Below are 24,133 nucleotides of genomic sequence, written 5' to 3' on the forward strand. Positions count from 1 at the left end.
AAAACACTCCTTCCCTATTGGTTGAAAAATGTACCATGTCGACCAATCAAAAAATGATATGGCAACATGTGGCATTTGGTTGTTTGGGAAGAGAGGGAAGTTTTAGGAGTGACCAGCGATAGAAAGTGAGTGAGCGAAAGAGAGAGAGTTTTGGTACGTGAGAGATTTGTGAAGTTTACCGTGTTTGGAGTCTCAAGTTAGTGTGTTTTCTAGTGTAGTTAGTGTGTAGTGTAGTCGTTGTTTTGTTTTGTGTGTCAGTTCTACTAGTGAATGTCACAGTTGCTGCAAAAAAGCCACCAAAGGCAAATTGCAGTGTAAACGCTGTCCTCACATGGAAAACAGGAGTGACACACCTGCTGTCAGACCTGCAGGATTTATCCCTGCGCTGTTCTCATCTGTGTTATAGTGGACACAAACTATTTTTTGGAGTTGCATAAATAATTTGTGTGCCTTCTTATTTGATGCAGCACACCTGATTGTTCTGTAAATAGTTTGAAATGGTTATATAAAAAACATCTGAGCCTTGGCTGCATTTTTAGGTAAATAGTACCATATAACTTTGTTGTTGCAAAACTTGTGCATATTTTTTTAAAATGTACAATTTCTATTTGCATTTCAAGTTATGAAAATGATTCGGTAAACATGTTTGTGGTTTTTACAGTCAAAAATATCACTTTTCTACTCGGAATTTTGTCTGAATTTAGATAAATTGTGTATGTATGTAAAGTATGTCCAAATGAGAAAATAAGAGATTGGCAAGATAAACAGTTTTTAAAGGTGAAATATAGAGGCCAAATCAAAAGTAGTCAAAAACGGCCAATTATACCCTGGACCCCAGAGGGTTAGAGGCTGAAAGCAAAGTTGTCACCAAATACTGTTTATATTTGTGTGTATTGTTGCACTTTTTTAAAGTGTTAACTTGGTGCCTTTGGGTGAAATAGTGGTAATATGAGGGACCGATCCATATGGTCACAAAGAATAGCCACTTGTTTCTGTGCTACCAAAGTTCCCCGGCTTTCATTCAAAATGTGTTTATCCTCAGCACCTACACATTAAACTACTTAAACATTATTGTAAACGACCACGGCAGACCCAGTGGCATTTTAATCATTCTTTATTAATACTTGACGGTTGCTGTCCACAATACACACAGAGCTGCAGCTCTCCCGCTGCCAGCTCAATGTACCAACCACAACAACCACACACAGGACCCACTACAGTATTTAAGTAGGCGGGGCATGATTGCGGATGCCATGCAGGTGCGTCTGCCGTCACTGCACGGCACCGCAAGCCACGCCCCGCCACATACCCCCATCGCCCGACTGAGGCCGGGGAGCCATCCGGCCAAACCTACTCCCCTCCCCCCGCGAGCGGGAGAGAGACCGTTGGCATCCCCAGCTCCAGGTCCAGCGACAGGGGGGTGTGAGTTCAGGTGGTCGCCCGCTCCAGCGGCGCTGGCAAAGCTGGTCCGGAGGTCAGTCGCGTGGCAGGTGGTCACGGCTCACAGGTGACTGGGCCGACCTAAGATCAATTGGTGCGCTGGCCTCTGGTGGAGATGAGGCCGGTCTGGCGAGCACGCTGCCCTCAGACTTGGCGGGGCCGTCACACAGCTAGCCCTCCAGCCGAGCAGGCTCCCTTGGCACGGGGACCTCGGACTGCTCCGCCGCCGCCGCTCCCGGCTGAAGCAGCCCCTCACGCGGCACCTCCTCCGCCGCCACTCCCGGCTCGAGCAGCTCTTCCACCTTCTCATCCTCCTCCTCACCGGGCTGGTGCGGACCCTCGCGCACCTCCTCGACCACCGGCACGCGCAGACCTTCGCGCGCCTCCTCGAACACCGGCACGCGCACTCTCCCCGCGCTGACCTCCGGCTCGGGCTGGGCAGGTGGGTGAGCTGGTGGTGGGCCCAGCAGTTGCTCCACATCCCTCCTCCGGGGAGCAGGAATGGGTGCAGGCCCCTCCCGGGCACAAGCCACTCCCACCCGTGGAGTGGGGATGGGTGCAGCGGCAGGCTGGTCCCTGGCTGGTCGCAACCTGGGGGCCGCCAGCTTGGCCACCATTTGCACCAGCTCCTCCCTCTGCTGGCCCAGTCCTGGGTCTGCCGTGCCTCCCTTCCCGGGTTTCGGCACCAGAGTAAATGACCACGCAGACCCAGTGGCATTTTAATCATTCTTTATTAATACTTGACGGTTGCTGTCCACAATACACACAGCGCTGCAGCTCTCCCGCTGCCAGCTCAACGTACCACACGCAGGACCCACTACAGTATTTAAGTAGGCGGGGCATGATTGCGGATGCCATGCAGGTGCGTCTGCCCTCCCTGCACGGCACCACAAGCCACGCCCCGCCACAATTATAAATGGCTTCAAGCTCACACTGAGGCCTGTGGGGCACTATCAGCCACTGAGACAGTAGACACATTTATATGTGTATTTGTATATGAATATTTCATACTTTAAGGCTGCCTGTTTATTTAAGGGAGATGAATAAAATACATTAGAATTGTACATAATGGTATCACAGGTGATAAATTCAATAGATTTTAAGTAGATGCTTTTGCATTCTTAAAGTCTGTTGAATTGAACTATGTGAGGGTGTTCTTGTCTAATATTTTCATGTGTGTGTGCGTGCACGGGTATATTGGTATGGGTATATATATATATATTTGTAGGTTGTGTATCCTTGAGGTGTTAATGGGGTTATTGAAAATGTGTATATTTGCGTATGTGTGTATATACGTATGTATGGATAGATAGAAACATATATGTATATTAAATATAAAAATTAAAAAAAATTACACATAACATATAATGTAATTGCAAGGAGGTATTTCTGTAGTCTATTGATACTAGATAGTGGAAAAGGGGTGGGATTAAATAAGCTTATGCTTCTTCCTGCTCCTTTTTGAACATGAACGTTATTTGGAGTTGTGGTTGCTAGTTTTCCTTTTGTTTTGCTTTGTTCATTTGTCTCTTTTAATTCTATTTTGTTGTACTTTTTCAACATGTTCAAAATAAAGATTCAATCAATCAATCAATCAATCGGTTCAAAGCCTCTCCCAGTCAGTGCTGTTCTCCATGCCTGGCTGATTGTACATGATGTTATTAGCACAAACACTTTAAAGGTGATCATTTAGGACTTCGGCAATAATACAGACAGCAATGTAGTTAGCAATAAAACAGTTTTATTGGGAATTAACTTAAAAAACAAACAAACAAACATCTGTCTCCAATTTCTTGTCACACAGGAAAGAAGCATCAATATCTGATGAGAAGACTTATTTATTTCTTTTTTGGTTTTTTTTCAACAGGTGAAGAATATCTCTGACAAGTTGATTTATTGTGTGTATTTTGAGTTAATACACTATGTATATAAGGCGATCGTTTCCTTTTGCAGTATTTTTATGTGGTGCGTTTTTCTATGTCTTAACAAAAGGGGAACAAATGTGTTTAAGTTTACCTAGGATGATTTAATTTTCACATTCTTACTGAGGTGATGCGAATTGAAACATGCATTCTTTTTTTTTAGGCGGGGGGGGGGGGGGGGTGCTGGAAAAGCTTGAAAAGGCATATGAACCCTGATTAGTGAGGTGCCAATTGCCCGCTCTGCTGCCCTCACCACCCGCTGCAGTTTGCTCTTGTCCTCCGCGGTGCAGCGGTTGAACCAGAGTGTGCAGCAGTAGGTCAGAAGGCTCTCGATGGTGGAGCAGTAGAAGTTTACTAGCAGTCTCTGGGGTAACTGGGCCTGAGGCAGTTTCCTGAGAAAGTACAGCCTTTGTTGTGCTTTCCCTACCTGGTGGGAAATGTTTGTGGACCAGGTAAGGTCGGCCGAGATGTGGACTCCGAGGAACTTAAAGCTTTCTACCTCCTCCCCACCAATGTAGAGGGTAGAGTGCTCAGATTGCTTTGTTCTTCTGAAGTTGATTACCATCTCCTTGGTCTTGGCTGTGTCCAGATACAGGTTGTTGTTTTTAGACCATTGCTTCAGATGCTGAACCTCTTCTCTTTAGGCTGATTCATTGTTGTTGTCGATCAGTCATATGATGGTGGTGTCAACAGCAAATTTTATAATGATGATACTGGTGTGGATTGGAGAACAGTCATGGGTGAAAAGTGAGTATAAGAGGGGACTGAGGACACACCCCTGTGGGATACCTACATTCAGAATGAAGGTGGGGGCGGTGTGTGCTCCCATTCTGAGTACAAATAGTTCTATTAAAAATACTCCAGTAAAAGCTGAAGTACTGATTCAACTTCTTAAGTAAAAGTAAAAAACCACAGGCAGTTAAATGTACTGAAAGTAAGAAAGTAAAAATTAGCTTTTTGGAGTAGGTTTCTATTTCTGTGCAAAGATAAGTGAACCTTGTGCTATATTAACATAATGATAAATTATATCAGTGATGGGGATACAAACTTTAGACTTTTCAAGACATGTTGAGGAGGTCATTTAGCCATTTAAATCAGCTGTGTTGGATCACGGACACATCTAAAACCTGCAGGACACCAGCCCTTGAGGCCGGTGTTGGACACCTCTGGTTTATGCTGTCTTTTGTCTAGATGGTACAAAGCTGGTATGAAGGTGGAATCTAAGCATCTTCAGCTAAAAATCATTAGAATCTTTGCTACACTTGATGTAACCTAACTCCCACCATGAAACCACAGCCACTGTGTGCCAGTCACACACTGTTCTTTACTTTAAACCCATCAAGGTACAACAAACTAACCAGTTTATCCTTTTATTTAGTATTTTCATCCAGCCTTTAAATAGCAGTCAGTCTACCTCAGTTTGAGTTACAAGAAGTTTGCACAATATGAAAAAACATAATGTCACATATACAGATCTGAGTGCGTGTTTAAGAATTTCCACTCTGGCCTGGACCTACGGTGTTCGCCCCTCTGGGGTGGAGCTTTGGAGACCACACTTGCCTCGACCATCTGTTCCTCGTCACCGATAATCAGCAGGTGTATTTAAGATCAGCATCCCCACCAGTTCTTTGCCATTTTGTCAGGTACCTTATGGTGGTAGCAGGCCTCACAGTAATTCCTTGTTTTTGGGTTATATTTACCTTGTTCTCCTCTCGTTTCATGCAGTCTTGCCATATTTCCATACCACACTTACCTTCCTTGTTCACCTCTGGACGGTGATCTCTAACTAAGGTTTTCTTCCAGTCTTGCACCACACTTCTCAGGATTTGCAACTACTCACCAACTTTGCCTGCCTGTCCTCCTATCCAATGGCTCCGCTAACAAAATGGAACTTAGGTTGGATATTGCCTTTGCCCGGACATTCATTTGGAAAGAATCCCTTTCTCTTAACTCAATCGTGTGCAAACCCAAGTAAGCCACAGTCCACACCAGTAGTGCTCTCCCTTGTTCCAAATTGCTCAGGTCAGTAATATCCCTCTCCTCTGTTTCAGTGCCTTTGTCCTCTGAGGCTTGCCATTACGCACAGACACTCCCCATGGCAGTTCCTATGCTCACTGATTCATGTCATTGTAAAGAAAAAAATGTGTAAAATCCTATTTTGCCTCCATTATTGTGTCTTGCACTTGGGTCCACACTGCAATCTGGCCACCTGGCCGTGACACAGACCAAATAACTGATTTAAAAACATGAGAACTTGCATGGATGCTTCAAATTTCCAGTTTATCAAATACCACTGAGCAGTTCTTATTTTTAAATCTAACTTCTCTTTTTCTTTCTTATCCTTTCTCTCTCTCTGAGTGAAGTTAGCTCTCTTTCTTTCCCTGTGAAATACAGCAGCTGGAATTTTAGCAACACACTGTGAGACAGACTGCACACAGTTTGTGTGTTTGCTGATGTTTGTTGTGCTGATAGAAATGCTGCATTTGAAATAACCTCCCACTTAAAAAAATAACCCTCTTTATGCTCACTCCTCTTCAGTAGGGCTAGCTAGATGCTGAACTTGCAACTTATGGACACCTGCAGTCATTCCAGTATTGTGGCAAAAACAAACAAACAAACAGAAGAACACAGTCCCACTTTTCACAACTGACTTTGGTGCACATTATCTCTTTTTATGCAACATCCTATGGTGATAAACAAATGGGAGTGCCATTCATGTTTTACTGTTTAGGCTCAGAACAGTTTGATGTATCAAGACTCACATTGACAAAATAACTCGACTGAAATGCGTCAAATTAAAAGTAATGAGCCTTTTTTAAAAATGTAAGGATTAGAAAGTACAGACATTTGTTTAAAAATGTAAGGAGTAAAAGTAGTCAGAAAAACTACTCAAGTAAAGTACAGTGTAAAGTACCAGGACCCAACACACCATTCTTCAAGTTTTTATTGATTTTGCACACATAACTTTCAAGGTTCAGCATCCACAACAACCAACTTTTCAGCTGGCTGCACACACCTCACTATAAGAAGGAAAAACCTCATTCAATCATCTCCACCTGTCCCTCCAGCCTCCCTGGCACCGCCCCTTGAGCTCACTGCACTGACCCGTCCTTTCAGCTGAGCCAGAGACCACACCTCCGCCACATACAGATACCTGAAAACTAAGTACAGTAACAAAGTATTTGTACTTTGTTACGTCTCAAATCTGAAGGCTAGACAGGTTCAGCTGTACCCCGAGCCTATGAAATGAGCCTATGCTTTTGATAAAGCATATAGTTAGAGCTGGACCAGAAGACCCTGAATGCTCCGTTGGTTATGCTGCAATAAGTGTAGGCTGCTGGGGGATTCCCAGGATGCACTGAGTACTTCTTCTTCAGTCATCTTTTTTATTTGCTATGTGTTTATACAGCTCTCCGCTTTTAATTATTAGTTGCTATTAACTCCCTAGCTCTCTTCCACAGTGTGTCTTTGTCCAATCTTCATCTCCCAGCCACAATCAGTCATAACAGATGGCTGCCCTTTCCCGAGCCTGGTTCTGCTGGAGGCTTTTTCATGTTAAAAGGTAGTTTTTCCTTCCCAATGTCACCAAAGCACTTGGTTATATGGGGTCATATGATTGTTGGAGTTTTTACTGTTTCCTTTGTATTATTATAAGGTCTTTACCTTACAATATAAAGCACCTTGAGATCACTGTTATGATTTGGTGGTACATAAATAAAACTGAATTAAATTGAACTGAATTGAATATAATTGAATATAATTGAATTAATAAGACCTCAATGAGACTTTCACAATGAAAATTGTTGTACATGAATTATATATGCTTTCTCAATGTACATATTGCATGGTGGTGGAACTACAAGAATATTCATTGTGCCTTTATAGCAGATGATAAATGTAAAACTTGATAGTAACAACATACAAAAGTAAACTCAGTTCTTTTGAGACCTAATTTTTTCACAGTATTGCCTAAGTCTGCCATACAAAAGCAACCTCAACTGAAAAGTATTTTAGGCCCTGCCCCTACTCTTTCAATTTCCCTAATGGGTGGTGTGAAAGAATTACCGACACTGCATGCAAATAAAAAGGAATAGCAAAGCAATAAAACCTAATCACTAGGCTCAGGAATCAGGAAGCTGTCATGTGGTCATATTTGCTAACTATTTTTTTCTTACTTATTTTGGTGTATTCCTTTTCTTCTGCTTCATGTTCTTCTCTGTTTCCCTCCTCCTGTCAGTTACTTGGAAAGTTTCATTTGAATGGGATGCACAAGACTGGAGATGTGATTTTAGGAGGACTATTTCAAGTCCACTTTTTTTCAAGCATTCAGGACCTGTCTTTTACCTCACAGTCACAGCAGTCTGTTTGCCATGGGTAAGTCTGGGATGTATATCTGGGGAACAAAAAAAAGAAGAACAAAAAACAAACAAACAGTGAAATCAATGGAAGGGAAATATGAATAATGTAATTTATATCTCTAAATTACACTAAAAAAATACTAATGTTAAAAGATGCACATATCATATTCTTTATTTATTTTTTTCATTAAATATTACTATAATTACTTCTATTAAGTTATTTAGTCAGTATTTACAGAATCTATATTTTTGTAATATGTTTTCCAAGTTTGCTATATTTTTAATAGTAATCTTTCTTGTTTCTTAGTTTTGATGTCTTAGGATTTAGGCAGGCACAAACCATGGCCTTTGCTATTGATGAGATCAACAGAAACTCCAACCTGCTACCTAATGTGACTCTGGGATACACTCTTTATGACAACTGCCTTGAACTTGGAATAGGATTCCGTGCAGCACTGTCATTAGTCAGTGGTCAAGAGGAGAAAATTATATTAAATAATAAATGTGCTGGAAATCCTCCAGTCATAGGGATTGTTGGTGATTCTTCCTCTACACGTTCTATTGCTATCTCCACTGTCTTAGGTTTGTACAGAGTGCCAATGGTAAGTTTTCTACTCATCTATGTAATAGTTCTTCTATTATTTAGATTTTATTGCAAATTTAATGTCACTTTTAAAAACACACTGCAATAACAACTGACAAAGCTAAAGAAAACAAAGGCTTTTAGTAGTTCTAAAATATTCAGTCTGTATCTTTCACAGGTGAGTTATTTTGCCACATGTTCCTGCCTGAGTGACCGTCAAAAGTATCCATCCTTCTTTAGGACGATCCCAAGTGATGCTTTCCAGGTGAAAATATATCAGAAAAATTAAAATAGAAAGACTAAAGTGATTTTCAAGAAGAAAATTCCCATTTAACAACATAATACATAACAACATAAACATATTAAAATCATATTTTGTGTATATACAGCTATATTCTGTTTTGTTCTTGTATAGAGAACATAGCTAAATTGCTGTCAGTGGTGATGACCAAATACTGATATAAGTAAATGAATTTAATATATTTTCACTTAGGTACGTGCTATTATTCAGATCCTAAAACACTTTGGCTGGACTTGGGCAGGTCTGCTGATCAGTGATGATGATTATGGACTTCACGCAGCCAGAGCCTTTCAATCTGAGCTGAGTCTGTCAGGTGAAGGTTGCCTGGCCTATGTTGAAGTTTTGCCCTGGGACAAAGACACAGATGAAATAAGGAGGATAGTGGATGTGATTAAAAAATCCACAGCTCGTGTGGTCATTGTCTTTGCGCATGAGAGTCATATGATCAATCTTATGGAAGAGGTTCTGATTTTAAAACAATTTTGTTTTTACAAGTTACAAAAATCATGTATAATATCTTTGAACAAGTACAGATAAATAATCCTCTAAAGCTAGTCTAGGAGATAAGCAATTACTTTACTGTCATTGTAATGACATTAATAAATCTGCAACTTACAATTTCACTTTATAAATTTGTTGTAATACAAATCACAGGTAGTGGCACACAATTTAATAGGGTTGCAGTGGATTGCCAGTGAAGCCTGGACAGCAGCTGCTGTTCTACAAATACCTCAACTTATGCCATACCTGGGTGGTACACTGGGTATTGCAATTCGTCGAGGAGAAATACAAGGGCTCAGGGAATTCCTGTTACAAGTACGTCCCAATCTACCCCACAGCACTAGCTACGGAAGAAGTATGGTGAGGGAACCCTTTACTGTGTGTACTTGCAAGAATTATATATTTTCATAATATATTTTAATTATTTGTGACAAACTGTTTTAAATATATTTCAGGTTACTCAGTTTTGGGAATTTACATTTCAGTGCAGATTTGCACCACCTCCAACAGGTTGGCTGGAAGGTGGTGGAGCAATATGCACTGGAAAAGAAGATCTAGAAAATGCAGACACTGAATTCTTGGAAATTTCGAACCTCCGGCCTGAGTACAATGTGTACAAAGCTGTTTATGCTCTGGCGTATTCCCTTGATGATATGCTACAGTGCAAGCCAGGAAGAGGGTCTTTCAGTGGGGACAGCTGTGCCACTCTGCAGTCACTGGAGCCTTGGCAGGTGTGATATCAGTTTACACTCCACCGATGACCTAATTCTTTTACTCTATAATTACTTTCAGAACAGAATTTTACACTGCAGGATTCAGTACAATGCCATGAGAAAAACTCTGCTGAAAATAGCTAAATGAATTTTCTGTACTCAGGACTGAAAGTAATGTTTAATGTCTTTAATTAATTAATAATAATAATTAACATATATAAATATACAAAATTTTTAGTGAAGTGACTTGTTTGATTTCGAGTCAGAATGTAATGAGTTCATATATACAAGTATAATAGATCTTATTTGATTATTAAGTAGCAGTTCCACACAAAATTAATGAATTTAATATACATTCCTTTGTAACAGCTTGTTTATCACTTGGAAAGGGTGAACTTCACCACTTCATTTGGTGATCAAGTGTCATTTGATGAGAATGGCGATGCATTACCAATTTACGATGTGATGAACTGGTTGTGGCTCCCTGATGGAAGCACTGAAGTTCAGAATGTGGGTGAGGTTAAGAGGTCAACTTTCAAAGGTGAAGAACTCATACTTGATGAAGACAAAATATTCTGGAATTTTGAATCCAAAAAGGTTATATATAGTTTTTGTAGACTTATACTGTACATGTGACAAAAGTAAAATAACATTGTAAGATGTAAGATGTAATTTTTTTCATGTAGCCACCTCGATCAGTATGTAGTGAGAACTGTCCTCCTGGTGCCCACATGGTGAGAAGGAAGGGGGAACCCGAATGCTGCTTTGACTGCATCCCTTGTTCTGAGGGAAAAATCACTAACACGAGCGGTACGTTTTATTCTTTCTGCATGATATATTTAATTTCATTATTATGAAAAATAATATGCATTTCATCAATGTTCCCTTTTGTATCAGACTCCTTGGAGTGTACCAGTTGTCCAGAGGATTTTTGGTCAAACCCCAACCGTGACCACTGTATTCCAAAGCAGACAGAATTTCTCTCCTACCATGAGCCTCTGGGTATTTGCTTGACAGCAACCTCATTACTGGGCACATTTGTATGTGCTGTTGTTCTAGGGATCTTCATCTACCATCGCAGAACACCCATAGTGCGTGCCAACAATTCAGAACTTAGTTTCCAGCTATTGCTGTCACTTAAAATGTGTTTCCTGTGTTCACTGCTGTTCATTGGACGACCCAGGCTTTGGACATGCCAACTTAGACATGCAGCATTTGGGATCAGCTTTGTGCTGTGTGTCTCATGCATCCTGGTGAAAACCATGGTTGTTCTGGCTGTGTTCAAAGCCTCCAAGCCAGGAGGGGGAACCAGTCTGAAGTGGTTTGGTGCTATGCAGCAGAGAGGAACAGTTCTGTTTCTTACATCTATTCAGGCAGCCATCTGCACTACCTGGCTTGTCTCTTCCTCTCCAGCTCCACATAAAAATACCCAATACCACAATGATAAGATAGTGTATGAGTGTGCAGTTGGGTCCACTGTTGGTTTTGCAGTGTTATTGGGTTATATTGGCATGCTGGCCTTCCTCAGTTTTCTAATTGCATTCCTGGTAAGGAATCTCCCCGACAGTTTTAATGAGGCCAAGCTCATCACATTCAGCATGCTGATCTTCTGTGCTGTGTGGGTGGCCTTTGTTCCTGCTTATATCAGCTCACCAGGAAAACTTGCAGATGCAGTGGAGGTATTTGCCATCTTGGCTTCAAGTTTTGGACTCTTGATCACACTGTTTGGACCCAAATGTTACATAATCCTGTTGAGACCAGAGATGAACACAAAGAAAGCTGTTATGGCCCGTGGCATTGGATCATAAAAAGTCAGCTAATTTCAAAAGAAAGAAAAGCACATTATCTCTTTGTAGTACAGACAGAAAAAAATAATAAAAATCCTATATTTAAATGAAGTTAATATTCCTTTTAAATGTCTGTGCTGGTGTTAAATGACTGCAAATGTGCAGATATCTTGATTTATTCTACTTTGTTTTTCATGATACAGTTGAAAAATAGAAGAAAATGAAATTAAATATTGCTCCTATAAACATATACTGACTTGTGTTTATTGCATCTTCCAAGAAATTTCTATATTCTCATAAGCTTTGACTTAATTTATTAAAAATACATCAGAGGGGGATGTTCCACCTTCACCATCCTGCATACAGTGGACATCGTCGTTCACATAATAGAGACTGGCTACACACGTAAACACAAAACATTGTATCGATCAAAGAAAGTACACAGCCAGAGCTTTTATCAACTTCAATTCAATTTGATTCAATTCAATTTTATTTATATAGCGCCAAATCACAAAAAGGTTGCCTCAAGGCATTGGTTGGGAAGGTGCACATGGGTAAATATTGGGCCCAAAACTCACGATGTTGTATAAAATGATGTAGAGCATTAGATATATTACAGTTCAATTTATTTTTGGATGACACGTTTTATGTCATGGAGAGCATAAACAGCACTTTTTGGAGATCCTCACAAAATTTGACTCAACTAGAATGATTGTTAGATAAAAGAAATTATCACTGATTTTAAGCAAAACAAAATTTATGATAATTGGAAATTCTAGGACAGGCATGGATGTAAATGTGATGATAAACAGAGATAGAGAGTATACCAGATTTTTTTGTAGACTATAAAATCAACTGGAAACGTCAAATAAAATATGTACAATCAAAATGGTCAAGAAGCATTTGTTAAATTATTTAAATCATAAATCACTTCATATACTTTACTGTTCTCTTATATTGTCAACGTTACATTGTTGTGTAGAAGTGGTGTGCAGGGACTTTTACAGAAAGGCGAGCAGAGACAGCTGCTTTATGATAGTGCTGTTTAGGATTTAAGGGACAGAGAGCTTCATTTTAGGATGTTTTAATTTGTATTTTCTTTTAGATTTTATAAGACAATGAGTATTTGTGGAGGGAGAAGGTTAAATACTGGCAGCCTGCCACAAGAAATATTGACCATAGTGACCAGAGAGCATTAAGGGGCAGAGAGGAGGATGTTACTCTCAATGTTGTTGCCGCATTTCGCTGCCAATAAAGTTACACAATTACACAGCATATTCGGATTTATTATTATATTTACAACATACCACAGTTTTTGCCTTGTCATTTTATTTTGTTGTATTCATCCGCGACACCTTAAAGGCCAGTCCGTGAAAATATTGTCACGGTTGGCGACCGCTGATTTAGACCAGGAACCACGACCTTCCCCAGTCGCCCAAACCCGTGACAGGTCATCACCCTCCTCCCCCTCCCTTTCTCCCTCCTCCCCACACCTGAAATTCAATGAGGAGATAATGGAGCGTGTCAATGCTGGGCTCTGGTCTGCCCCCCCGGCTCAATCCCTTTACGTGCGCAATTGTGCATTGCAAGCATTTGGTCTCTGCGCACATAAAATCTGCGTTGTGCACAGAAAAAAAAAATCTAACTTGAATTGAAATTAAAATTAATACTTTAACAATTTTGTTTTGCTGTGTTAGTCAGTAAGTGACTGGCTGCTCCCGTATGGGATTAGAACAATGCCACCTTATCCCATAGTCCAGCCAATAATGTGATTCATATTCGTATATACACAGCTAATCAATGTCGTTGACAGGCTATGACAGCGTCCTTATGTGCCAACACCGGTGTTTTAGCTAGCAAAGCGGTGTGACTGATATGGAGTGAAATTAATGACAACGTGTACAACTACTGGAGATATGAGCATGACAGACGGAACAATTGATGGAAAAAGTGTGGACTTTATACCAGTTTTTAAATTGTGTTGATAGGCCACGTAAAACCAGAGTTATGATAAAAATATATGCAATGTTTGAGGGACCGCTCAGGGAGTTTGTGTGTTCGCTCAGATAAATGAAAAACTAGAGGGAACATTGTGAACAACTGCTCGACTTCCATAAAAGTTTGGAAGTTTGCCCTGTTCTACCTCTGAACTAGGCCATCCCTTGGACTGTCCCTCAATTCTGCTTTGCCCTCAGGACACTCTTCCCCACTAGCGTCTCCCCTTGCCCTTTGCAATCAGCTACCTACCCATACACTGGATTTTTTGACACCTCAATTGTTTTATTTTCTGTTTCAACTCAATTTTAATAATAAGAATAATTTTAATATGGCCTTTTTGAACATGAACCTGTAACAGTCCCTTTTCAGCCACCAGTTTGTAACAGCAGTCTTCTGAGGAAGAAGCGGCTAGCAGGTCCAGCGGGCATGTGGTGCAGAGGTTAGCCGGATAACTCGAGGCCAGTCAGTTAAATCGAACAACAGATCTTTGTTTGATGTCAGCAACATAAGGACATACAAGCCAGGGCTCCATGGCTCTACTCCAGCTGTACATACATTTGGTAGGATGGGTAGGCGCCTGTGCCGGCCTGTTAAAATGGCAGCATGTAATGGCTGCCACAGAATACTCACACACCCAGTAAGAGACTCCCCCAGCTACTACAATAGCAGGACAACCCCCCCCCCCCCCCCCCCCCCCCCTTAGTGGTGCTATAACACAATAAGTGTTGTTATAAACCTTGGTATAAATTGAATACGATTTTATGTGACTTGGGCTTCATTCTTCCTTTATGACACTTATAAACACAAAAATAAATAAACAGAACACAAAAATGTTACTCTTCAGCGATTTTTTTGCTGATAACTAATTAACTCACAGTAGTAAATAATTAAGTTACTGGATAGAAAAACAAAATGTCTCAAATGGCAAGTCATTTAGGCCCCACCCATACTCACCCTTCTTCCTTAATGGTTGGTGTGCAAGATTAAACAACACAAAATGTCAATAAAAGAGAATGACATAGAAATAAAACCTAATGACTGGGATCAGTGATTCAGAAAGCTGTCATGAGAACCAATTTGCTCTTGCTTGTTTTGCTGTCTTGCTACTTTACCTCGGTCATATCTTTTTCTCAGTTTTCTCTCTCATGTCAGTTACAGGGACAGTTTGATCTAAATGGGATGTACAAGACTGGAGATGTGGTTCTAGGGGGACTGTTTCAAATCCACTTCTTTTCAAGTGTTGCTATTCAGTCTTTTACTTCACAACCACAACAGCCTACTTGCAGTGGGTAAGTATGACAGGAAAACAGCATAGAAAAAGAAAAAAAAGAAATGAAAACTATTGTTATGGAAATATGGGTTTTTAATTCATGCCTAAGGTAACTGTACTTTTCAGTTTAAAATCGTTCAGGATAAATGCATGTATCTTGAATTATAAATTTATATTTGTTCATCAAAATATCCTGTTAATTGTTATTCAGTTTCTTTATTTGCCTATGAAAATAAGTAATTTTGCCACATGTTAAGTATCTTAGATAAATATCTATGTTGAGGAAAATGTATTTTTTCAATAATTAACCTTTTCTTGTCTTAGTGTTTATGCCCTAGGATTTAAGCTCGCACAAACCATGGCCTTTGCTATTGATGAAATCAACAGAAACTCAAACCTGCTACCTAATGTGACTGTGGGATATACTCTCTATGATAGCTGCCAAGAACTTGGAATTGGATTCCGTGCAGCATTATCATTAGCCAATAGTCAAGAAGAGAAAATTATATTAAATGATACATGTTCTGGAAATCCTCCAGTCATAGGGATTGTGGGTGATCCGTCCTCTACACCTTCTATTGCCATCTCCAGCGTCTTAGGTTTGTACAGAGTACCTATGGTAAGTTTTCTGCTTGACCATGTAACAGTTTTCTTTGATTGTTTTCATTTAATAGCAAATGTAGAACCACTTGTACAAAGCAATGCATGACAAAGTTAAAAAAAATGTTGGATATCACTGCATATAGTCTCTATTTTTAACAGGTGAGTTATTTTGCCACATGTTCCTGCCTGAGTGACCATCAAAAGTATCCATCCTTCTTTAGAACGATCCCAAGTGATGCTTTCCAGGTGAAAATCTGTCAACAAAGTTAAAATGGAAAAGCTAATGAATTCTGGTTAAAGAAATTACCTGCTTTGCAACAATATACTTTTCAGTTACAGTTTTTTTGTATGAGAAAAAGCTAAATTGTGACCATAAAGCTGTGGTGTGCATTGGAAACTGATGCAAAAATAATCATGTGGAAAATTGTTCTTGTTTCTTCATTTACTCTTAGGTACGTGCTATGATTCAGATTCTAAAACACTTTGGCTGGACTTGGGTAGGTCTGCTTGTCACTGATGACGATTATGGACTTCATGCAGCCAGATCCTTTCAGTCTGAGCTGAGTCTTTCGGGTGAATCTTGCCTGGCCTACACCGAGGTTTTGCCCTGGAGCAAAGACACAGATGAACTCAGGAGGATTGTTGATGTGATGAAAAAATCCACAGCTCGGGTTGTCATTGTCTTTGAACATTACAGTCGCGTGATAAATCTTATGGAAGAGGTTTGGCTTTACAAATCTTTAATTATTACTAGTTTCATAGGTCTGAATCACAAAAGTATATTGTGTGAAACATGTATTACATCCTATTTGAATGAGTACAGAAAACCAATCATTCAGTTGAAGATGAATAATGACTTCAATTGCATGATAATGTCACTAAAGAAGTTGTAGTTACAATATCACTTCATAGATGGTGTAGGTGTATGTATGCTATTAGGTTTAATCTAATTCACAGGTAGTGAGGCAAAATCTAACTGGCATACAGTGGATGGCCAGTGAAAGTTGGACAGTAGCAGTACCTGATGTGCTCCAAACACCTCAACTTATGCCATACCTGGGTGGTACACTGGGCATCGCTATTCGTCGAGGAGAAATACCAGGGCTCAGGGAATTCCTGTTACAAATACGTCCTGATCGACATCACAACAATAGCTATGGAAATAGCATGGTGGGAGTTTAACTTTTTAATATACTAGTTGGAAGAATCATATATTTTCATGATGTGTAAAAAACAATATTAAAATATTTCAGGTGAACCAGTTTTGGGAATTTGCCTTTCAGTGCAGATTTGCACCAGCTCCAGCAGGCTGGCTGGAAGGTGGAGGTGCAATATGCACCGGACAGGAAGATCTGAAAAATGTGGACAATGAGTTCTTGGACGTTTCCGACCTGCGGCCTGAGTATAATGTGTACAAAGCTGTTTATGCACTGGCATATTCGCTTGATGAAATGCTGCGGTGCAAGCCAGGAAGAGGGCCTTTCAGTGGGAACAGCTGTGCCACTTTGCAATCACTGGAGCCTTGGCAGGTGTGATATCATTTTACACTCTGTTTATAAATTCTTTGCTTTAAAATTACTTTCAGGATAGAATTTACCACAGAATTTAACATGTAGGATTAAATACAATGTGATAATATTAACTATGAAAAAGCTGGAGTGAGCTCAACAGATTTTCCGCACTCCCCCCAAAAATTAGCAGTTGATATATTTAGATCAGAGGCATGTATGCATGAATCATTACTAGTGATGTAATATTCTATTTGACTATTTAATACTGGATGCCATACTAGGTAACTTTTCACCTCAGTGTGAAAAGTAATTTATTTATTATACTTTCCTTTTTAACAGCTTATTTATTACTTGGAAAGAGTGAACTTCACCACTCCATTTGGTGATCAAGTGTCATTTGATGAGAATGGTGATGTGGAGCCAATTTATGATGTGATGAACTGGTTGTGGCTCCCTGATGGAAGCACTAAAGTTCAAAGTGTGGGTGAAGTTAAGGGGTCAGGTGAAGGTGAAGAACTCATACTTGATGAAAACAGAATCTTCTGGAACTTTGAATCGAAAAAGGTTAGATATGAGTTTTAAAAGTTAACTTTTGGCATATGTCCAGTATATATCAGTGTAAAAGCTAATTAACTCATAGCAAAGCTATTTAATTTCATCCTATAGCCACCTCAATCAGTGTGTAGTGAGAACTGTCCTCCTGGTACCCACATGGTGAGAGAGAAGGGGAAACCCCAATGCTGTTTTGACTGCATCCCTTGTTCTGAAGGAAAAATCACTAATAAGAGCAGTACGTATTTTTCTTTTTGCATGACATATTTAATTTCATTATTATGAAGAATAATATGCATTTCACCAATGTTCCCTTTTGTATCAGACTCCTTGGAGTGTACCAGTTGTCCAGAGGATTTTTGGTCAAACCCCCAGCGTGACTACTGTATTCCTAAGAAGACAGAGTTTCTATCCTATCATGACCCTTTGGGCATTTGTTTGATGGCAACCTCCTTACTGGGAACATTTATATGTGCTGTTGTTCTGGGGATCTTTATCTGCCATCGCACAACACCTATAGTTCGTGCCAACAATTCAGAACTTAGTTTCCAGCTATTAGTGTCACTTAAGTTATGTTTTCTTTGTTCATTGCTGTTTATCGGACGACCCAGGCTATGGACATGCCAACTCAGACACGCAGCATTTGGGATCAGCTTTGTGCTGTGTGTCTCATGCATCTTAGTAAAAACCATGGTTGTTCTGGCTGTGTTCAAAGCCTCCAAGCCAGGAGGGGGAACCAGTTTGAAGTGGTTTGGTGCTATGCAGCAGAGAGGAACAGTTCTATTTCTGACATCTATTCAGGCAGCCATCTGCACTACCTGGCTTGTCTCTTCCTCTCCAACTCCACATAAAAACACCCAATACCACAATGATAAGATAGTGTATGAGTGTGCAGTTGGGTCCACTGTTGGTTTTGCAGTGTTATTGGGCTATATTGGCATGCTGGCTTTCCTCAGTTTTCTAATTGCATTCCTGGTGAGGAATCTCCCTGATAGTTTTAATGAGGCCAAGCTCATCACATTCAGCATGCTGATCTTCTGTGCTGTGTGGGTGGCCTTTGTTCCTGCTTATGTCAGCTCACCAGGAAATCTTGCAGATGCAGTGGAGGTGTTTGCCATCCTGGCTTCAGGTTTTGGACTTTTGATCACACTGTTTGGACCCAAATGTTACATAATCCTGTTGAGACCAGAGTTGAACACAAAGAAAGCTGTTATGGGTCGTGGCGTTGAGTCATAAACAGTTCACTATTTTCAAAAGAATGGAGAGAGAAACTTTTCTCTTTTCAGTTTTTCTCCAGACAGAAAAAAAAATGTGTATTTAAATTAATTTTATATTTCTTTCAAATCTTGGCGCTGGTGTCACATGATTGCAAATGTACAAATATTGTGATTCATTCTACTTTCATTTATTTTTTAAGATGCAGCTAAAGTACACACTAATCTTACTCTTAATATGTAATTACCTACTCGTTGATGTTTATTCGTGAAATTTAACCCGAATTTAAACATACAGATTTCTTTGTTTATTTAATTTTTAAAAAAAATTGTTCCTATGAATCTTAATTGATTAGTGTTCAATTACATCATCCAAACAATTTTTGCATCCTCATGAACTTTGAATGAATCCATTAAAAATACATAGGACATGGATCTTCCCCCTTCACCAGCTTGAATAAAGTGGATATCGTTTTTTCACCTAATTGCATTTTATGTAAATAAAGAGAGAGCGGGCACACACATAAACACAAAAAAATTAACAGGAAGAAAATTTTTGACACATTTGAACAGATAGTTTTTGATAAACTGGAAAGGTATGCGCTTAGAGACGTGGCATTGGACTGGGTAAAGAGTTTTTTAATAAACAAGTGACAACTTATGAATCAAACCAATGTTCAATTATCAAAATTTTTGAGCAATGGTTTTCCCACAGAGTCCCATCTGCGTGAATATTGTAAACATTTGCATCATTTAACTTGTAATGCTGTGTGTGCCGGGTCCTTTGTCACCCGAAGAAGGTTCTTGCTTTGGTCATTTCAGGCTTTTGTTTCTACTTTCTGCAGTTGATGTAGTTCTGTTGGCCTCATTAGGTTGTGGTCTCAGCTCATACTGGGGTGGTTGTCAGCATTGCAACAAAATTTGAAGTGGAAGGAATGAGAATCAACTACTCCAAGTTACAGGCAATGGTTTTCAGCTGACAAACCCTGAAGTGCCCAATCTAAGTAAGGGACGAGTTGCTGCCAAAAGTGGAGGAGTTTAACTCTTTAAAGCCGGTTGGAGCGGACACGCTCCATTTTGCGTAACTATTTTTAAATTCTGGTAGCACTGCAACCACGTAAGCTAGCGCAATAATTTTTTTTGCATATGAAACCAGAGGAGTTGTACTTACATCTTATGCCATCAGCTTGTCCTAGGTCACAGTTTCCTTCCACATATAGCTTTGCAAAAACTGAATAAAAAGCACTTGCAGCAACAAAAACATAATATTCCAGAAACACGCTTTGCCGATCCGATCAGCTGTTCATAACACTTCCTACGTCCATCAGCGTGAACTATCGCATGTCCGCCATGACCTGCCCGAAACCGGAAGTGACGTCATTTTGCAGAAATGTAGTTTTTTACCATCAGGGCCTCATGAGCCTATACTGGTGTTTTTAAAAGTTATCTTTGACTTTATGACTTTCTGTGTCGTTTCTGGGATGCTTAGGACTCATATTGCACTGCTGGAAAAAGTTTATTTTGATGCATATGCTGTTATTTTGCAAATTTGCACTCTAATATTTTTTTTCGTTTTTCCTGCAGTATATGAAAATTGGTGTATTTCAAAAATAAAACTATGAAGACACTCAAAATATATTTCCTGTGGTGGGAAACTATTTTGTGCAACATTTTTGTATTTAAAGTTTTGAGGGATAAGCCTCTTAAATTTCTCTAACTAGAAATATATGTTAAAAAAAACCAAAACAATTTTCAATTTTTTTGTAGTTTATTGCATTTTTTTTGCAATTTATGTAATTATTATGCACTTAATGCAGACATATTATTAAAATTTGGGCTATAATGGTTGTATTGATGTATATCAACTTGAAATGCTCCCAACAATGGCACTACAGCATGTAAAAATATAATATAAGCTCTGGCGGACTTAGTTCTATGGTAGGTCTTAAAGGGTTAATATCTTGGGGTCTTGTTCAAGAGTGTGGACTCACCCTGTCTATCACTAGTGATAGACAGATTGGGGTCATGTCTGCAGCTATGGTGACACTCCATTGGTGATGAAGAGAGTGGAGAAAGACAGCAAACCTGTTGATTTTGCAAGTCAATCTATGCTGTGACCCTTACCTGACCAAAAGAATGAGACTGCAGATACAAATGGTGAAAAAGAGTCTCCTCCAAAGGGGGGCTGTGCTGTCCTTTAGAGATTGGGTGAGGATTATAGTCATTCAAGAGGGACTCAGCCTAGAGCTACTTCTCACCCACATCGAAATGAGCCAGTTTGATTGGTTTAGGAATCTGAATAGGATGCCTCCTTGGTGAGGTGTTAAAGGCATGTTCAGAAAGAGGCCCCAGGGAAGACTCAGGATATACTACAGAGTTTATATACTTTGGGGGAAATACTTATTTGAATCACTACTGAATTTGTAAGTTTGCTCTCTTCCAAATAAAGTGAGCAAACTTACAATCCAGAAAACACATTACTTAAAAGTCATACATTGATTTGCATGTCAGAGGATGTACTTCCTGAGGCAGCTGAAGAAATTCAACCTGCCAACACGGACGATGATGCAGTTCTACACTGCAATCATCGAGTCCATCCTCACCTCCTCCATCACCGTGTGGTACGCTGGAGCCACTATCAGGGACAAACAGAGACTGCAGCGTGTTGTGCGCTCTGCTGAGAAGGTGATTGGCTGCAGACTCCCATCTTTGCAGGACCTGTACACCTCCAGGACATTGCGGCGTGCAGCTCGGATCTCAGCTGACCCTTCTCACCCTGGACACAGTCTGTTTGACCTGCTCCCCTCAGGCAGGAGGCTCCGGTCCATTCGCACCAGAACCTCTCGCCATAAGAACAGTTTCTTCCACTCTGCTGTTGGACACATGAACAATAACCATATGACTGTTCCCACCACTAACTGTTGAAATCATGACCCTATGCTGTGTCACTGCATCATTCCATGTTTGGCACTGATCACCACCTGCACTCATGTATATATCTTTCTACGTAGCACTCTTAATTCTTATTCTCATGTATATATCTCATGTATAGCTCATGCACATATCTTTCTACATAGCACTTTTAATTCTTATCCCTACTTTTATTTTTTCATGTCTATTTAAGTGCTATTTATGACACTATTTAAGTGCTATTTATGACACTATGTTTGCACTGAAGCACCGCAGCAATTTCCTAATGTTGTAAACCTGCTCAACATTTGGCAATAAAACCCCTTTCTGATTCTGATTTCTGATTCTGATGTCACTGAGTGAAAAAAGTATTTGATCCCCATGGCTTAGGTCTTGGTGGAAAAAACCCTTGTTGGCAATCACAGTAGTACAATGTAGTCAGTCACCAGGTTTGCACACATGTCATGAGGGATTTTGCCTCACTCATCTAGGTTCAGAGGTTTCAGCTTTCTCCACATTTTCTCTAGAACTTATTCTGGAGAGTGGCTAAGACACTTCATGACCTTAACCCTCTAGACTCAACCAATGTGTCTACACACCATATCTTCTTATCAGAAAAACACCCCCAATTTATAATGTTTCCACAGCTATGGTTGAATGTGGGGGGTGGTAGAATTTCGTGGTGGCATTTAGTGGAAGCATTGCTGTCCTTTTTTGACACATTGCTGAGCTGCTCCATGTTTTCTCTGTGGCAGGTACCCAAAACTGAGAATGTACGTTTAATATACGTTTAAGCTAGCTAGTCCTGAGATTGTGTATCCTGAGTTTTTTTTTCTGGTACACAAGCTACCCTCTCCTGTGACTGGGTGTCCCGATCCTGTGCTGGCTACTCCAGGAACTCTGTCAGAGTTTCATGTTTCATAAGTCAAATGTATTTCTATTGCACTTTTAACTCATAATAGAAATATGCTTTAAAACGATGGGAGTCCCCAGTCTTCCACAGACAACTGTTTTACTGTGTGATGATTAGCTTACTCCTGTGCGAATCCCCCCTTTCTGCTGTCTTCCCTGTGGCAGTTTCCCTGCTACCAATTCATTGAAACTATGTCTTGTGTCTTTTGTGTACTGGCTAAATTTGGGCCTTCTTTGTTTGAGGTTGTCCTTATAGCCTAAGTTTCTATGCCTGAGCTGGCCCCAAGATAATCTCGAATAATATTTCAGGCTCAGGTTGTGTTCCCGCAGTCTTATATCCTGACATCCTTTCCAACATTAGAACCTGAGCTGCCTGGAAAAATCTTTGTACTTTGTATTTGACCTCAGCGGTCTGGCCACTTCTCAGCCTTGTTTAATCTTCCAGGTTTGAAGCTGGGCTACAGAACAATTGGCTTCACTTTCCATCCTGGCCACTAGAGTGATTCCAATTTACTGTTGGCCACCAGGTTGATCTCACTGGGGTTACCCCCATGAGAACATATGCCTTCTCTGCTTGCCACAAGTTTAACCACGTGAATGGACCCATCCATCACCTATATGTAACTCTGCCTTCACATCAGGCCACTTACCTACTCTATTTTGCTGTGAGCCTTTCTACTACTTGACCACCTGAAACACCGCTCTCTCCACTGGCCACAAGTGTTGCCTCCAGAGCTTAAAAATCAGCCACCAGAAGGGTTCATCCTCATTGCTGGTCCTCTGCTAGACCACTTTATCTGTAGCCATGTGCCCTGCCTTGCCATTGACGGTCTCTGTCGCACTCAGCACCTTGGCTGCCTGAGTGCATCTGGTTTAGCTTCAAATGGCTTTTCATCACTACTACTGAACATCTGCTCAACTTTCAAAGAGATTCCTCTCCCCTGTTCTACCTAGAAGGTTGTCCTTCTGAAATCAACCATCCCTTTGACATCCATCAGGATAGTCTTCCCCATCCACTAACTTTTCCAGTCTCCTCTTGCCCTTTACACTCAGCTTCTTAAAAAGCAACTAAATTTTTTCGACACTCTAAATGGTTTTATTTTCTGTTTCAACTCATATTTGGACTTGAAGTTTTTAATATGGAGTTTTTGAGCATGAACCTTGCTATGTATGAAATAAGACTGTAAATGTTGTGGTCTTCATTCTTGCTTTATGTCACTCGATAAATGAAATAATGAATAAAAATAAGTAAATAATAAAACACAAATAAAAATTTTATGATGTCAATCCTTAAGTGTGTGTGTGTGTGTGTGTGTGTGTGTGTGTGTGTGTGTGTGTGTGTGTAGGCCGGGGGGGGGGGGGGGGGGGGGTGATATCTAATTGACTCACAGTAGTACTTAACTTCATATGGATACAAAATACAAAAACAATTTCAACTCTTTTAGGCCCCGCCCACACTTCTCCTTCTCGGGTGGTGTGCAAGACTAAACAACACAAAAAGTCAATGAAAGACAAAGGCATTGAAATAAAACCTAATGACTGAGCTCAGAAAATCAGA

General features: G+C 40.2%; 2 protein-coding genes across 2 annotated transcripts; both read left to right on the plus strand.

Moving 5' to 3' along the window:
- The first annotated feature begins 7,548 nt into the window (after window positions 1-7,548).
- Window positions 7,549-11,626, plus strand: LOC146694237 (extracellular calcium-sensing receptor-like). The gene is made up of 9 exons (XM_085478727.1): window positions 7,549-7,736; window positions 8,028-8,322; window positions 8,482-8,568; window positions 8,797-9,066; window positions 9,259-9,465; window positions 9,561-9,836; window positions 10,188-10,415; window positions 10,505-10,628; window positions 10,716-11,626. The coding sequence occupies exons 1-9, from the start codon at window positions 7,627-7,629 to the stop codon at window positions 11,624-11,626; spliced, it is 2,508 nt and encodes an 835-aa protein (XP_085334853.1). The 5' UTR covers window positions 7,549-7,626.
- Window positions 11,627-14,782: 3,156 nt separating this feature from the next.
- On the plus strand, window positions 14,783-18,775 carry LOC146694238 (extracellular calcium-sensing receptor-like). The gene is made up of 9 exons (XM_085478728.1): window positions 14,783-14,892; window positions 15,198-15,492; window positions 15,636-15,722; window positions 15,929-16,198; window positions 16,434-16,646; window positions 16,730-17,005; window positions 17,327-17,551; window positions 17,654-17,777; window positions 17,865-18,775. The coding sequence occupies exons 1-9, from the start codon at window positions 14,783-14,785 to the stop codon at window positions 18,773-18,775; spliced, it is 2,511 nt and encodes an 836-aa protein (XP_085334854.1).
- Window positions 18,776-24,133: the final 5,358 nt, after the last annotated feature.

The sequence above is a fragment of the Copadichromis virginalis genome, linkage group LG14, assembly GCF_057382275.1.
Source record: "Copadichromis virginalis isolate Kocher_CV1m ecotype Utaka linkage group LG14, C_Virginalis_male_GT1.1, whole genome shotgun sequence".
Lineage (NCBI taxonomy): Eukaryota > Metazoa > Chordata > Actinopteri > Cichliformes > Cichlidae > Copadichromis > Copadichromis virginalis.

Coding starts and splice junctions, on each gene's coding strand:
- LOC146694237 (XM_085478727.1), top strand. CDS start 7,627: ATGCACAAGACTGGAGATGTGATTTTAGGAGGACTATTTCAAGTCCAC. Junction 7,737..8,027: donor CAGCAGTCTGTTTGCCATGG/GTAAGTCTGGGA, acceptor CTTGTTTCTTAG/TTTTGATGTCTTAGGATTTA. Junction 10,629..10,715: donor AAAAATCACTAACACGAGCG/GTACGTTTTATT, acceptor CTTTTGTATCAG/ACTCCTTGGAGTGTACCAGT.
- LOC146694238 (XM_085478728.1), top strand. CDS start 14,783: ATGTACAAGACTGGAGATGTGGTTCTAGGGGGACTGTTTCAAATCCAC. Junction 14,893..15,197: donor CAACAGCCTACTTGCAGTGG/GTAAGTATGACA, acceptor TTCTTGTCTTAG/TGTTTATGCCCTAGGATTTA. Junction 16,199..16,433: donor TGATAAATCTTATGGAAGAG/GTTTGGCTTTAC, acceptor TCTAATTCACAG/GTAGTGAGGCAAAATCTAAC.